The 15,183-nt window shown below is 40.7% G+C and overlaps 1 protein-coding gene across 15 annotated transcripts in view; it reads left to right on the top strand.

Moving 5' to 3' along the window:
• Positions 1–3,642: 3,642 nt before the first annotated feature.
• SLMAP (sarcolemma associated protein) overlaps positions 3,643–15,183 on the top strand; it is a 152,103-nt gene continuing 140,562 nt past the window's right edge. For all 15 annotated transcript variants that reach the window (XM_082638345.1, XM_082638343.1, XM_082638341.1 and 12 more), the window contains exon 1: positions 3,643–3,841. In XM_082638345.1, coding sequence (XP_082494471.1) covers positions 3,644–3,841 — 198 coding nt within the window. In that variant the 5' untranslated portion in view covers position 3,643. The remainder of the gene's footprint in view (positions 3,842–15,183) is intronic.

Genomic DNA, 15,183 nt, shown 5'->3' with positions numbered 1-15,183 from the left:
AAGTCCTTTTCTCCCAAGTCTCTGGGTGTTTGTAATGTTTCTTTGGCCTAAAATTTCATTATCCCACTACTACCAGACTAGCTGGCCTACTCCTACTCATTTTTCTTTTTTTTTTTTTTTTTTTTTTTTGCGGTACGCGGGCCTCTCACTGTTGTGGCCTCTCCCGTTGCGGAGCACAGGCTCTGGACGCACAGGCTCAGTGGCCATGGCTCCTGGGCCCAGCCGCTCCGCGGCATGTGGGATCTTCCCGGACCGGGGCACGAACCCGTGTCCCCTGCATCGGCAGGCAGACTCTCAACCACTGCGCCACCAGGGAAGCCCCTCCTACTCATTTTTCATCTCAGTTTAAACTATTCCACCATGCTCCCATTCCTCTTGATAAACTCATTACAGCAAGAATCTTATTGTACCATCAACTAAATTGTGAGCAACTCAAGGGAGTCTTTTTTTTCATTGTTGTATTTCCAGAGCCTGTTGCAGTAGCTGTTTCCCACATTCAAATTAAATATTTATAGAGTGAATGAATGACAAGAATGCATAAGTGACTTATAAGTTCATGCACAGAACTCATTAGGGGATGTGGGGGGTTCTATATTACTTTACTCCACAGAAGCCTAAAAGTTACCACAAATGAAAAATTTTCATCCTCTTATATTAAAACTTTTCAACATATCCTTATTTTTCTCCAGAATCAATTACCTGGAAAGAAAAAAAAAAAAAAGTACCTGGAACATGGTAATAATTCAATACATATCTGCTGAAATAGTGAAGAGTGTTAGAAAAGTATACAAGGTCCTTATAATCTAACACATATTCTTTCCAGACTCACTTTGTGCCACTCCTACTTTATCCTGTAATGAGTAACAGTATGTAATTTTCAATCCCGTATCAAATATTTATTGAGTTACTATTATGTGCCAGACACATTGGTCCACCATTTCAAATAGCCTTATTCTTTTTCTCGTTAAACCTTCTTCCTGGAAACTTCTGAAGCCATTCATCAAATACCATATTCATTGTCGTTTTCCTACCAGCCTTGTTTCAGTTCAGTTACCTCCTGCAGAAGGCTGTCTCTGACCCCTTTAGCACCCAGTGCTTGTTTCCATCTTAGCCTTGATTACATCAAAGTGAAGTTATCTGTTTGTCACCTTCCTCTACCCATCCCTATCTCACAATACTCAGGTGTACTCACAGAGTGCATGGATTGAGGTTTTGTTCACCTATGTGTCCCCAGGGCCCAGCACAGAGCTTAGGATAGGGCCCAAACCCTGTATATAAGAATTGAAATGCAAAGTAGTTACTCTTTTAGGAGCAAATGGATTACTACCTTGAATTCTCACAAGAAGTGAGTTAAGTATTATCTCCATGTAATAGATGACAAAACAAGGCTTGAAGAGGTTTAGAAACGTGCCCAAGGTCACAAAGTGGTGGAGCCTGTTGTCAAAGGAATCAGAAGAATGAAGCCACCACTGATTCTAAGTGAGTAAGACTCACTCCCACTGTCTTTTCTTGAAATTTTCGTTTAGATTTTGCAAAATCTTTCCTTCCTGGGACTAATGACTCCTCATCTACCTTAATATTTTGAGTGGAAGCAGTCCCCCTTTCTTCATATTAGAAATTGTTCGACCACTCTCTGGAAGCAACGTGATGTTAAACTTTATGAAGTCACACTCATTCCGGGTTTGAATCTGAGTTAGGAGCCCTGGGGTACAAGACAGGCCCAGTGAGAAGAAAGGTCGTTTGAAATGGAATGCAGGGACTAAGAAAGAGTGTTCCTCCGGGCAGGATAACACAGTGTAGACTTCAGCAAGGGGAGGATAGACCTTGTGGGAATTTAGTTGCTCACACCTAAGGCGGCCGTGGGGGACTGTGCTGCCCACAGCTAAGATGGATGCTAATAACCTCTCCTTTGGATGAGGTTGTTCGCCTTGCTCAGTGGTATTTTCAACGACGACTATAGTGAATAAAATTTAGTAAAAGTAGGCGCCTTTTACCAAGACGCTAAAGTAGGAATTTGGCAAGTTATGTTTAGAAAACCTTCAACAGGTCAAATTTTTTTCCTGCCCTTAACCAAAATGGTACAGGTTGTCCCACGGTGCTGAAGCGCCTAACCCTTAACTAAGATGGCGTTCGGAGGCTTGTTAAAAATTAGCTTGCCCTCTTTTTCTGCCCTTGTCCATCATGGCTTCCGAGGCATCGATCACGTGACTTCCGGACTACGGCGCGGGAGAGAGGGTAGGAGGGCCCTTGAAGGGTGCGCGTTCCCGTGGCGGTGCACCGGGTAGGTTTCAGTCAGAGTCACTATGGCGGCTGGCACTGGCAAGGTAAGCTGAGGCGGTGGCGGCAAGGGAAGCTGGACCCGTCGTGGCGTCCGGGCGCCCAATCCCCACAGCCCGTCCGCAGAGAGGTCGGCCGAGGTCGTGGCCAGTCGCGGGGGCTGGCTCGGGTGGGTTGAGAGGGGCGAAGGCTGAGGCGGGCGGGCACCGGCGGCTGACGGCCGTTTGTTTTCATGTTTGCCCCACCAGGTCGGAAAGTTTTCTGCCTCGTCGGGCACAGCCTGAGGGTGTCCCAACGGCCGCGAGTGGTGGAGGCTGCGGCGGACCCAGCCCGGGGCCTCCAGGCCTCTCCCCCAACCTCCGGGCCGGCCTCCCTCCCCCACCTCCTCGTCAGCCCGGAGCTTCGGCTGCCGCCCCTGAGATGCGACCCTCGCGGGGGCGACCCTAAAAGGAGGCGGCCGGTGTGCTGAGCAGCAGCCAGGAGCCCAGGTGTTCAGGGACCAACTTCCTGCCGGTCGAGAGCCCGGAGCCTCCCCCGGGTCGCGCCTCGCTCGGTCCGCACCCGCCTGCGGAGCCGGATCCCCGCCCTGGTCGCGGGGACGCCCGCCAGGTGCCCCGGAGTCCCGCCTCGGCCGCTGCCCGCGCCCCCGTCGGTCCCCGCTCCTCGTGCCAAGGACCTCAGCCACCGCCGCCTCGGCCCACGGCGGTCCGGGGACCCCGTGCCACCTCCCGGCCGGCCTCCGCGCAGCAGGGGCAATGCAGACTGTCCCGCTGGCCGTCTAGACCCCTTAGCCGCCCCCATCGACTCTCGTCCCTCCACTCCCGAGGCCCTCGAGGACGGGCGGTGGCTGCCCAGAGGTGCTCAGCTACACCACCTTTCTTCCGCGCGAAAGGACCTTTCTGGCCGCACCGACCCTTTCTTCATGCTGCAGTGCTGCAACATTTCCGCCACCGAGGGGGGAAAGCGGCCGCGATCCCAAACAAAACACAAGAATTGGTGTGTGACTCATCTGGTTGTATACCTCCAGTTCTCAAACTGTCTTCCAGGAGTTTTCTTGGCCGAAGCTGTCCAATGTTTGAGCCTTTTCTTCCCAGGGAAGAAGATGATGGACTGAAAGCTGCCAGTTGGGGACTTTTTGTGATCAGGGCCCTGCTGGGTTTTAAAGGAGGTGATGGGGCTTGCGCTGGCTTGTCTTCCCACCCCAGTGAAGAGTTTTTGATGTTCACTGGTTATGCTTAGACAATGTGCAGTTTGCTTTAATTTAAAATTTTGGGGGGGATAGGGGTGTAGGCTTGTGAAGAGCAGGCCGGATCCGGTGGAACTCCTCTTTGTCCCTGGTAGGAGAGACACCCCAAGTCTGTCCTCGATGCCGTCAGCCTTGGCCATCTTCACTTGTCGCCCGAACTCACACCCGTTTCAGGAGCGTCATGTCTACCTGGACGAGCCTATTAAAATCGGCCGCTCGGTGGCCCGCTGTCGACCAGCGCAGAATAATGCTACCTTTGATTGCAAAGTGCTGTCAAGGAACCATGCTCTCGTCTGGTTTGATCACAAGACGGGCAAGGTAATGTCACTACGTTGTCTAACAATTGTTGCTTTTCGTTTCCCTTTGCCCCTTCTGCATAATGAATGTGGGATCCCAGGGCTTGCACCCAGAGGAGACTTTCAGCAAGGCCATGAAACCAACTTTTTGTGTGTCTGGTTCTAGTGGAAATTTGATTGAGGTGGTTGAATGGAAAACAGAGAAGGTATTGTTAATTAAATGCCTCGAGAGGGCGATGGCATCTTGATAACGTGGTCATTCCCAGTGAAATCCCAAACCCTAATTCATTTTAGAAAACTAGATAGCGAAACTTGGCTTCTTGCTTTCAGTCTTTTTAGAAAGGTGAATTTGCAGTTCAGTGCTTGATGAAGCAAGCAGCAGTTCCCAAAGCAATGCAGGGAATCTGCGGCCGGTATTACTCTGGGGCTCAAATGACTCAGTGGTGAGATATAGTTAACACAGTAGCTTTTAGTTGAGTTCAGATGAGGGCTTTTCTAGCAAGGACAGTGTTTGTGTAAATTTATTTTGGAAGATTTGATACATATTTACCTAGGAAGGGATAATTTGCAATTATCAAAGCCAATTCAATTAAGCATGAACAACTAACTTTAGATTTCAGAGTTTTGTTTGCAGGTTGGGTGACCGTTTACCAATTGCTTTTGAAAATCACTTTTTGATGTTCCCTTCAGCACTTAATAAAAACACTTAATGCATACTTACAGAGGTGATATTTAAAAATCAGTGTTAAAAATTAATTTATTTTCTGAAATTATATCCAGCTCTATCAGTTATTGCATTACCTGGATGTGATAGCTTGAATTTAGCACTCTTCATTATAAGTGACTATTTTAGCATTTTTATGTTGTCATCCTAATTAACTATACACGTGGTTGCTTATATTTTAAGAATACAAGAAAAAAATTGAATAAGACCCTTTCAATTTTTAAAACCATCTATGTGTGAGGAGCATATACTAAAGAGCTCATGTTTGTGTTTAAATCTCAAGTTTTAGTTAAGCTACTGAATTAGTTCCAACTTCGAGTAAGTTATGTAAGACTAATAAGAATATCTCCGGTTTCACCTCCTGACTTTTTGGTCCCTCTTTCTGAGTTAAATGATTAAGTCTTTTTTAAAAGAAGAATTTAAGACTTTTAGAAGTGTACTGTTTTGAAATGAAAGAAACCTGAGCCTCAAAAGGAAGAGAGAAAGCGTTACTTCTGAATTAAGGAATTATTATATAAATCATTTTTCAAAGAAAGGAGGAAAAGATTGCCCAAGTGCTGTGTGCTTGCATAATATCTATATCCTACTCTGTATGTAGGATAAAAACTAAAAAGTATGTTAATTTTTCTGTATAACACCAGATGCTCATTTATTTACCTGTGGAACAGATCCTTTTTTTCTCCCTGGAAAGTAAAGTTTGGGTGCCTGAAAGACCTCATAGGTTACGTATAGTAATTTAAAGAACTCATCTTTCCAGCAGTCAAGTTCAAACATAGATAGTTGCCTTAATCAGCTTTTACATTTTTGTCCTTTTATGTCCCTGGGCAACAGTTAAGGTGAAACTTAATCAGGTAATAGGTTTCTTAAAGTACATTGCAAATGTACCTTCTTTGATTTATTTTGAGATGACTAAGGATAGATCAGTAGTGAGTGTTTATTGTATAAACTGAAATATGTTAAAATTTTGAATGAAATTTATTACTAGAAAACCTTGTCTTTAAAGGATACGCAGCTTATTTCTACCATTTGAACTTTTTTTTCTTTCTAAAACATACTCAGGATGTGAGGCCTTTACTTTAGAGGTAGATATGACTATTAGGGTTGATTATTTTACCACCTACCACTTAATCTATTTAAAACAAATAACCTGTCAGATCTTGCCATGTGATCAAATTGTTTTAAGAATTAACTATTTAAAGTTTAGGTTTGAACAGACAGTAGGGTTTTTTTCTTTTTTAATCTTTTAATTTGTTCTCAGCAGGAGAAATAAGGAAAAGTACACCTACTCAGTCTTTCCTGAAGCATAAGTCCCTCTTCTATTATTAAAACAAATTTTTTTTCTATCTATCTATTTATTTATTTTTGGCTGAATTGGGTCTTCGTTGCTGCACGCGGGCTTTCTCTAGTTGCGGCAAGCGGGGGCTACTTTTCATTGCAGTGTGCAGGCTTCTCATTGCGGTGGCTTCTCCTGTTGCAGAGCGCGGGCTCCAGGCGCGCAGGCTTCAGTAGTTGTGGCACGAGGGCTCAGTAGTTGTGGTTCATGGGCTCTAGAGCGCAGGCTTAGTAGTTGTGGCACTTGGGCTTAGTTGCTCCAGGCATGTGGGATCTTCCCCGACCAGGGCTCGAACCCTTGTCCCCTCCATTGGCAGGCGGATTCCTAACCACTGTGCCACCAGGGAAGCCCCAGACAGTAGGTTTTGATTGAGCATCTGTTATGTGCCAGATAGCGTGAGGTACACAGTAACAAAGAAAACCCACAATTAGACCAAATATCATTTATTGTTTTCTCTGTAATAAATTTCCAGTATGAGGATTTGTTACAATTTTATCATAACAGAAGTCCCTAGGGCCTAATATATATTCCCAGCAAATTTCTTTGTACAACACTAGAATCCCCTCCTTCTTTAAGCATTGCCTCAGGCAAGTTCTCTTTGTTTGTTTTTTTCCTCAAACATCTTTAAATTTCAGTTTTCTCTTCTGGGGATAATAATTGTACCTACTGTTGTTTCCAGCATTGAGATAATCATGTAGATCACTTAGCACCCTGTTTCTGGCCCTTAATAAGGTCTCAGTCCTTAGAAAGGAGGGTGTTTGGGGTCAGGGGAAGAGGGAACCATCTAGGCAGGTCTTTGCAATTTGCTGTAGTGCTGTGGAATCTCAGGAAGGTAATGAGACATTTTTTTCTTTCATGTGATGGCATATGTGGAAGTAATTTTTTAAATTGAAACATGTGTAGAACTTTGTCCAAATTGGCACCTTACCTGGGAAGTGGAAAATTGGGGTAATATGCCCTTTGGTTGACTTTCAATTTGTGAGTGTTGCGTTCTGCATTCATCATTATGGGAGAACCATTAAAAGCTGGAAGAAATTATAAACACTTAAAACTTTCTGATTATTCAAGTAATACATGTTTATTGTAGGAAATTTGCAGAGTGTAGGCAGATGGAAATCTAGGTGACATTTTTTAATGCTAAGTTCATGGAATGTGTTATGGTACTTAAAACCTGCATACTGGAGGGTGACAGGTTTGCCACAGAGTGGACTTTAATAAGCTTCCCCAAATCATCTACTCAGGGATGTAGCAGTTGGATATTGCCCTGCTTGGATTCTGGCCCTGTGTATCACCCTTCACTCCTTTTTGGAGGTCAGACTCTTCAAATTAGATGGCAGATTATAGGATGGTCATTAACCCTTCTATTGACTCAAGGTACCACTGAACAAGCAAATCTACCCATATGGTGGTTACATAGAAGAGATAGTAAGTGGACTGCCTCCTTCTGATTTGGATGGCCCTATTTGATTTGAGGCTTTGTGGACCAGCGATAGTCTAGTGGTCGACACAGTAGTTTATTTCCAGTCTCACTGTAGTTTACCTAGTAGTAGGTAGTAGTAGTAGTTGTCTACTTCCAGGTTCACTTTTTTACTTAAATTTAACACATATTTTTGGGCACCTGTTCTATCATGATCTGTTTCAGTGGAGAGCATAGTGGTGGGGTGGGGGCATGGGGGGAACATGAGAATTGGTAAGAAATTGTTACTCCTTTTTAGGGGCTTATATTTGGATAGAGAGGGTGACTAAACACCTTGAGAACAGTTGATTTGAGATAAGACAGTATTATATAAGTTCAAATGGCAAGAGAGTGATGGTGTTTGAATTAGACTTCAAAATAGGAGTGGACAGGTACAGGTTAAGAAAAGGTGCTTTTATGGGTTGTGTTTGTGTGTGAGGGGATGAGGGTGGAATAAAACAGACAAAAGCAAGTTATTTTGAATGATTTTGGCATCTTCCAAACACTGAGGAAACTGATTTTGTTGGATAGAAGGTCTTGGAGAGTAGCTATGGGTGAACATTCGTTGTGTGTGGTGTTTTCATGTTTGTGCCTTGTTTTTGGAATTAGTTTTCAGACCTTGGAGGAGAGGGTCTCTGCCTTATGTGTCTGTTTCCTATTATTTCTTGTTAAGTAGATGTTGAGTAACTGAAGCTGAGTAGATAGCCTGGTGCCAGGTTGTGGAATGCCTTTGTTGCCAAACTAAGGGCATGGACGCATGGGTTATGGAAGGCCCAGGAGAGTTCTGTGCCGAGCATTGACATACCAAAACCATTATTTAAGAGTGATAAAACGTCCACATGTAGAGAGGCCTGGAACAAGTAAAAATGGGTAACTGTTAGCTTAACTAAACGTATTGTGTACTATGTACCATCCCCTGTTCTAAATGCTTTATGTGTTAACTTATTTAATACTTAAATATCTATTTAAGATAGGTGCTTATTTTTCCTATATTAACATATGAGGAAATTAAGGCACAGAGTGATTAGATTAGGTTAACTTGCCCAAGTTCATATAGCTAATAAATGGTAGAGGTGGGATTTGAACTGAGGTTTTCTGACTCTTGAATCCAAGCTCTTAACTGCTTTGCTATTCCAAGGCTTTGTAAAAGTTTAGATGTGATGTCATGTTGTAGGGGCATGGGCCAGGTTAATAGTAGGAAAGAAAATGACTAAATGCCAGAAAATGAAAAAAGACAAATGTGTTAACTTGTCTGTTAGGACTTCAGCAAAGAGAGAAGGTCTGTATGGACTGGAGATTTTAGGAAAGGTTTCATGGATAGATGGTTTCATGGACGAGATGCAATTTGAGCTAGAACTTAGGACTTTTTGAATAGGGCAGAATGTAGATAGAGTCAGTCGGAAAGGAGTTCTGGGTGGGAAAAATTGCTCAAGTAAAGGCATAGAAGCAGGAATGATGTGGCACGTTTCAAGGACATTGCAAGAAAGTCATTGCAAAGGAGAAACCTGCAGAATTTGACAACCAGGATTGTTTCTTCCTTCTTCCTTCCATATGACTGCAAAGATCCTGGCCTCACCTCCTGGGGAGAGTGACAGATCATACTTTCATTGATTTTGTTTGTATTATGTTTCAACAGATGTCTGTTTTGTTTTTGTTTTTGTTTTTTACAGAAGTTACAAAGGTCATTAAGAGCTAGTTTTTGTGAGAAAGACATGTATTTGACATGTTATGTTTAATGTACATTAATATAAACATGTTCAGAAGGCCTGGTTATGTATCCTCAGCCCATCATCATTTCCTTCTATGTGACTTTTAACAGTAGTGGGAAGTTAATGAAATATTTTGTCTATTATTTCAAGTTGTTAAAAAATAAGGTTGGTGTATACACTTAAAACATTTTTGTTCTACTTAGTTATTTGACTTTACTCCTTGGCTTAAATTTATTCTTTACCTTCTCAGGCTCCTGTTTGGTTTTCTCAAGTGGTATTTATGTTAGAGCTTAGTATCTATTCTCTTTTATAAATAGGGAGGAGAGTATCTGTCATTTAGAGTTTTAAGTGAAAAGATTGTGAGATTGGTTCTTAATGTATATCAGTTACTTGAATCCAGAAAAATGGTGGCATTTGTTAGCTGCAGAAATGTTCTAAGGACTCTTTCCTGCCCATGCTTCTCTCGCTACCACTACCAGTAGATGAACAGTTTATACCCCTGCTCAAAATCTAGGTTGTTCGCCCCTTTAATTTTTTTTTTTTGCTCCATTAATTTTTAACATGATATACAAAACCTTCAAAATCGTCTCTCATTCCTTTTTTTTTCCAGCTTCGTTTTCTATTACTCTTTTTTTCCTTTGCCCCAGACTCTGTGCAGTAGCTATGTGACAGTGCTCATTGTTCCTAGAAACAGTGCCGTTTTTGCTGTTTTGACTTCCAGAATGACTTTCCCCCTTCATCCCAGTTCCAATGTGACACCTTCCCTGACTCCCACTAACTGAGGAATTAATTGCTTCTTCCTCTATACTCCCATAGAACTTTTTTTTTTTTTTTTGGTTTTTTTTTTTTTTTTGCGGTATGCGGGCCTCTCACTGTTGTGGCCTCTCCCGTTGCGGAGCACAGGCTCCGGATGCGCAGGCCCAGCGGCCATGGCTCACGGGCCCAGCCGCTCCGCGGCATATGGGATCCTCCCAGACCGGGGCACGAACCCGTATCCCCTGCATCGGCAGGCGGACTCTCAACCACTGCGCCACCAGGGAGGCCCTCCCATAGAACTTTGTATATAATTTCGTTATGAGACACAGACAACAAAATAATTATGACGCAAATGCACTATTGCTCTGCCAGATGTGAGCTCTTGAGAACAAGGGAATAGGCTCTACATAAATGCTTGAATGAGTGAAATGTGAACAATGGAGCAGTTTCTGTTTCTGCAGACCCTGAGGACGGTCAAAGAGCAGAAGGTCATTTGAGTTAGTTCTCAGTTTGAGATCATGGACTCAGTTTCCGATACATGGTGTTTGTATAAATCATTACTTATTGAGAATTTGCAGTGTGCAAGACACTTTGCCGAGTGTTTTGGTATCTTAGATAATCTTGTGATTGGTGATATTATTAATTTTGAGCCATTACATATATATCCATTCTCATGCAAAATAATACTTTTAAGGGTTTAATGATATTCAGAATGGTTTCTTATTTCACTTGATCTGTATAACACTTAGGAGGTAGGTAGAGCAACCGCGACTGGCTCCGTTTTATGAAAAAAGAGTTTGCTGTTTAGAGGTTATTTGCGCAAGGTCATCTCTTAGTAACTGTGGAGAGTTGGAACCAGAATCTAGATTGTTTCCCTCTGAGATAAAAGCCAACTGCTAGACATTTATTCTGAACTATCTTATTATGGAATGAACAATTATTGTAATGAAAATCTGTCTTTTGCTCTCTTGAAGGGTAATCTAAGCTATTATTTTTTGGAAGTATGACTAAAAAGCTTGTCATATGACAGACTTTCAAAGACTGACAGAATCTGAGTTAATTATTTCTCTGAGTCAGCTAGCATTTTTTAAACATACCCCTACTACTCCTAACAATAAATATATTTTTTCTTAAGTTTGCATTCAGGCAACTGATTTGGATTTGAGTGTTTATGCAAATGAATGAAACAGCCTTGGAAAAACTTGTGTGCCGTGTAAATTTTTAATTCTTTAAAGAGAATAGCTGACAGGTGTAAAGAAAAAAAGTAAAGTTTATATAGGCACTTGAAAACATGGAAGCCTTTGGTGATTCTGCTGTATCCTTTGTCAAATATGTAATCTGGGTTAGATTTTAATGTAAAGACATAGGAAACTTTGTTTTCTTATTTATTTGCATTAAGGTTTTATCAATACTTTCAGGCTTATGATTTTATCTACATTTATAACTACTGACTTATTCTAGCTGAGTCAAGTAGAAATGAATTTCCAATATGGACCTTCAAGCTATTCTTCCTTTTTTTATTTTTCACTTACAAAAATAATGGATACATTCTCATAAAAATCGAAACAATAAGGACGTATGTGGAGTATATATATGTCCTCCTTTACATAGGTACCTCTTATCCTCTTCCCTTCCTCTAGAAGTAACTTTTGTTATTAGTTTGGTATGTAATTTTCAGAGCTTTTTCTGTGCATTTGTCTACTTGGGTATGTAGATAAGTAAGGTTTTTTGTTGTTGTTACTTTTTTTCATAAGCAATTGGATCATAATTTTAAGTGTACTTTGTAGCTGATAATATCAAGTGAATTATGGTCAGCTTATCTGAAATGTGTTAATATGCTCTAGGTTATGACCAGCATCCAGACTGCTGTAAAATTAATATCATTTTATTGAGCACTTACCAGGTGGTACACTGAGTTTTATATGCATTATCTCATTTAATCCTCACAACAGACTTTTGAATTTGTTAGTATTATTATCCTCAGGATGAGAAAGCTGAGCTTCAGGAAGGTGAAGGAATTTGTTCAGGGTAACACAGAGAGTGGTGAAGTCAGGATTTGAACCCCAGTCATCTGATTGCAGAATGCATGCTCTTAATCGCTCTGTTGCTTGCTACCTCAGCACCTCTGCACAGTCAGTCATCGTTAATCTCATCACCAACCAGTTAGTGAGCAATAAATGAAAAGAAAAAAATATATTGAAATAAAAACCTTATTGTCTATTAACTCATAGATATTTTGGTAGTAAATCTGTGTAGAGTTTTAATTGAAGATCAGTTCCTCAAACAATATTTATTGATTACTTAAAATTTGAAAAAAAACCCTCTACATGTAAAGATATTAGAGTATCACTGTTCAGATACTATAATATAATAAAAAAGATACTCTTTCATTAGATAATTTTTTGACAACTTTATTGGAGTATAATTGCTTCACAATGGTATATTAGTTTCTGCTTTATAACAAAGTGAATCAGTTATACATATACATCTGTTCCTATATCCCTTCCCTCTTGCGTCTCCCTCCCTCCCACCCTTCCTATCCTACCCCTCCAGTCGGTCACAAAGCACCAAGCTGATCTCCCTGTGCTATGCAGCTGCTTCCCACTATCTATCTACCTTGCGTTTGGTAGTGTATATATGTCCATGCCTCTCTCTCGCTTTGTCACAGCTTACCCTTCCCCCTCCCCATATCCTCAAGTCTATTCTCAAGTAACTCTGTGTCTTTATTCCTGTTTTACCCCTAGGTTCTTCATGACATTTTTTTTTCTTAAATTCCATATATATGTGTTAGCATACGGTATTTGTCTTTCTCTTTCTGACTTACTTCACTCTGTATGACAGACTCTAGGTCTGTCCACCTCATTACAAATAGCTCAATTTCGTTTCTTTTTATGGTTGAGTAATATTCCATTGTATATATGTGCCACATCTTCTTTATCCATTCATCGGATGATGGACACTTAGGTTGTAGATAATTTTTTAGTATGCTTTATTTTTATTGAAGTATAGTTGATTTACAAAATATAAGTTTCAGGTGTACAACATAGTGGTTCACAATTTTTAAAGATTATACTCCATTTAAAGTTATAAAATATTGGCTATATTCCCTGTGCTGTACAATTTATCCTTGTAGCTTATGTATTTTATTCATAGTAGTTTGTACCTCTTAATCCCCTACCCCTATCTTTTCCCTCTCTGCACTGGTAACCACTAGTTTCTTCTCTATATCTGTGAGTCTGTTTCTGTTTGGTATATTCATTGGTTTATTTTTTAAATTCCACGTATAAGTGACAATATCCAGTATTTGTCTTTCTCTTTCTGACTTATTTCACTAAGCATAATACCCTCCAGGTCCATTCATGTTGTTGCAGATGGAAAAATGTCATTCTTTTTTATGGCTTAGTAGTATTCTGTTGTACATATATACCACACCTTCTTTATCCATTCATCTGTTGATGGACACTTATTTTGCTTCCATGTCTTGGCTGTTGTAAACAATGCTGCTATGAATATTGGGGTGCATGTATCTTTTTGAATTAGTGTTTTTGGGTTTTGTTTTTTGTTTTTTTGGCTCTACACCCAGGAGTGGAATTGCTGGATCATATGGTAGTTCTCTTTTTAGTTTTTTGAAGACTCTTCATACTGTTTTCCACAGTGGCTACACCAATTTACGGTCCCACCAACAGTGTACAAGAGTTCCCTTCTTTCCACATCTTTCATTGGATAATTTCTAAGTATAGTGTATTTGGAGGTTGTATTTTAAATTATATATGTGACCTCCCCCTATAAGTAAATCTAATTTAGAAGAAAAAGAATATATTTGGTTCTTTAACTTTAAATATAGAAATATTAACTGTATTATTAGATGCCAGTTACGTTTCCTTCCACTTCAGAAGTTCAGGGATAGAAGACAAGATCATGCTGTGTGTTACTAGTATAGCACTGGTAGTTATGCTTGTAGAATAAACAAAATCTGTAGCTTTGAATGTTTTGGAAAATTTTGCCTAGTAAAAAGGAATGATACAGAGTTATCATATAAGCCAGCAATTCTACTCCTTTGTATATACCCAAGAGAAATCAAAACATATGTCCACACAAAAACTTGTACAAATGTTCATTGAAAAAAACAACCCAATGTCCTTCAACTGATGAGTGGGTAAATAAAATGTGGTATACTATATAAAGGAATATTATTTGGTAATTAAAAGGAATGAATATTGATACATACTACAACATGGATGAACCTTGAAAACACTATGTTCAGTGAAAGGCCACATATTGCTAAATTCTGTTTATATGAAATGTGTAGGATAGGCAAATCCATAGAGAGAAAGTAGATTAGTGGTTTCCAGGAGCAGGAAGTAACAGGGAGTGTGATGGTTAATTTTATATGTCAACTTGGTGAGGCCATGGTGTCCAGTGTTTGGTTAAATACCAGTCTAGATGTTGCTGTGAAGGTATTTTAAAAATGTGATTAACGTTTAAATCAGTAGGATTTGAATAAAGCAGATTACCCTCCAGAATGTGAGTCTTATCCAATTAGTTGAAGGCCTTAAGAGAAAAGACTGAGGTTCCCCCAAAGAAGGAATTCTGCCTTCAGAGAGCCATCATACTCAAGACTGCAACAGCAGTTCTTCCCTTCTCTAGCCGGCTGTCCTGCCCTGCAAATTTCAGTTGACAGCCCCCAGAATGTTATGTGAGCTAATTAAAATAAATCTGTCTCTCTCTGTATATATATACATCCTATTGGCTCTGTTTCCCTGGAGAACCCTGACTAATATAATACATGGAGTGACTGCTGAATGGGTACAGGTTTCTCTTTGGGATGACCAAAATGTTATAAAATTGATTGTGGCATTTAAAAAAATTAAAAAAAAATCGTGGTGATGGTTGCTCTGAATTGTACACTTTAAATTGGTGAATTGTATGGTGTGTGAATTATATCTCAAAATGCTCTTATAAAAAAAGAGGACTGGGCTTCCCTGGTGGTGCAGTGGTTGAGAGTCCGCCTGCCGATGCAGGGGACACGGGTTCGTGCCCTGGTCCGGGAAGATCCCACATGCCACGGAGCGGCTGGGCCCGTGAGCCATGGCCACTGAGCCTGCGCGTCCGGGGCCTGTTCTCCGCAATGGGAGAGGCCACAACAATGAGAGGTCCGCGTACCGCAAAAAAAAAAAAAAAAAAAAAAAAAAAAAAAAGAGGACTGTTAGTGGAGTAATAGGTTAGTGAAAGCAGGTTAGTATGTAGGAAGTGGAAGAATGTAGAGTTCAGTGTGGATAGTCTAGCAGAGCAGCTTTTGAAGTACTGTGTGGCTTAATTTCTGTCACTAGTTTCTCAGTGTGAATGTCTTACTCTTGGTTAGACTTTTTTATTGAATTTAGTAGAT

This window comes from Mesoplodon mirus (genome assembly GCF_964341445.2).
Source record: "Mesoplodon mirus genome assembly, chromosome: 12".
Taxonomy (NCBI): domain Eukaryota; kingdom Metazoa; phylum Chordata; class Mammalia; order Artiodactyla; family Ziphiidae; genus Mesoplodon; species Mesoplodon mirus.
The sequence above is the reverse complement of the archived record's forward strand: the minus strand, read 5'-3'. Positions and strand labels throughout refer to the sequence as shown.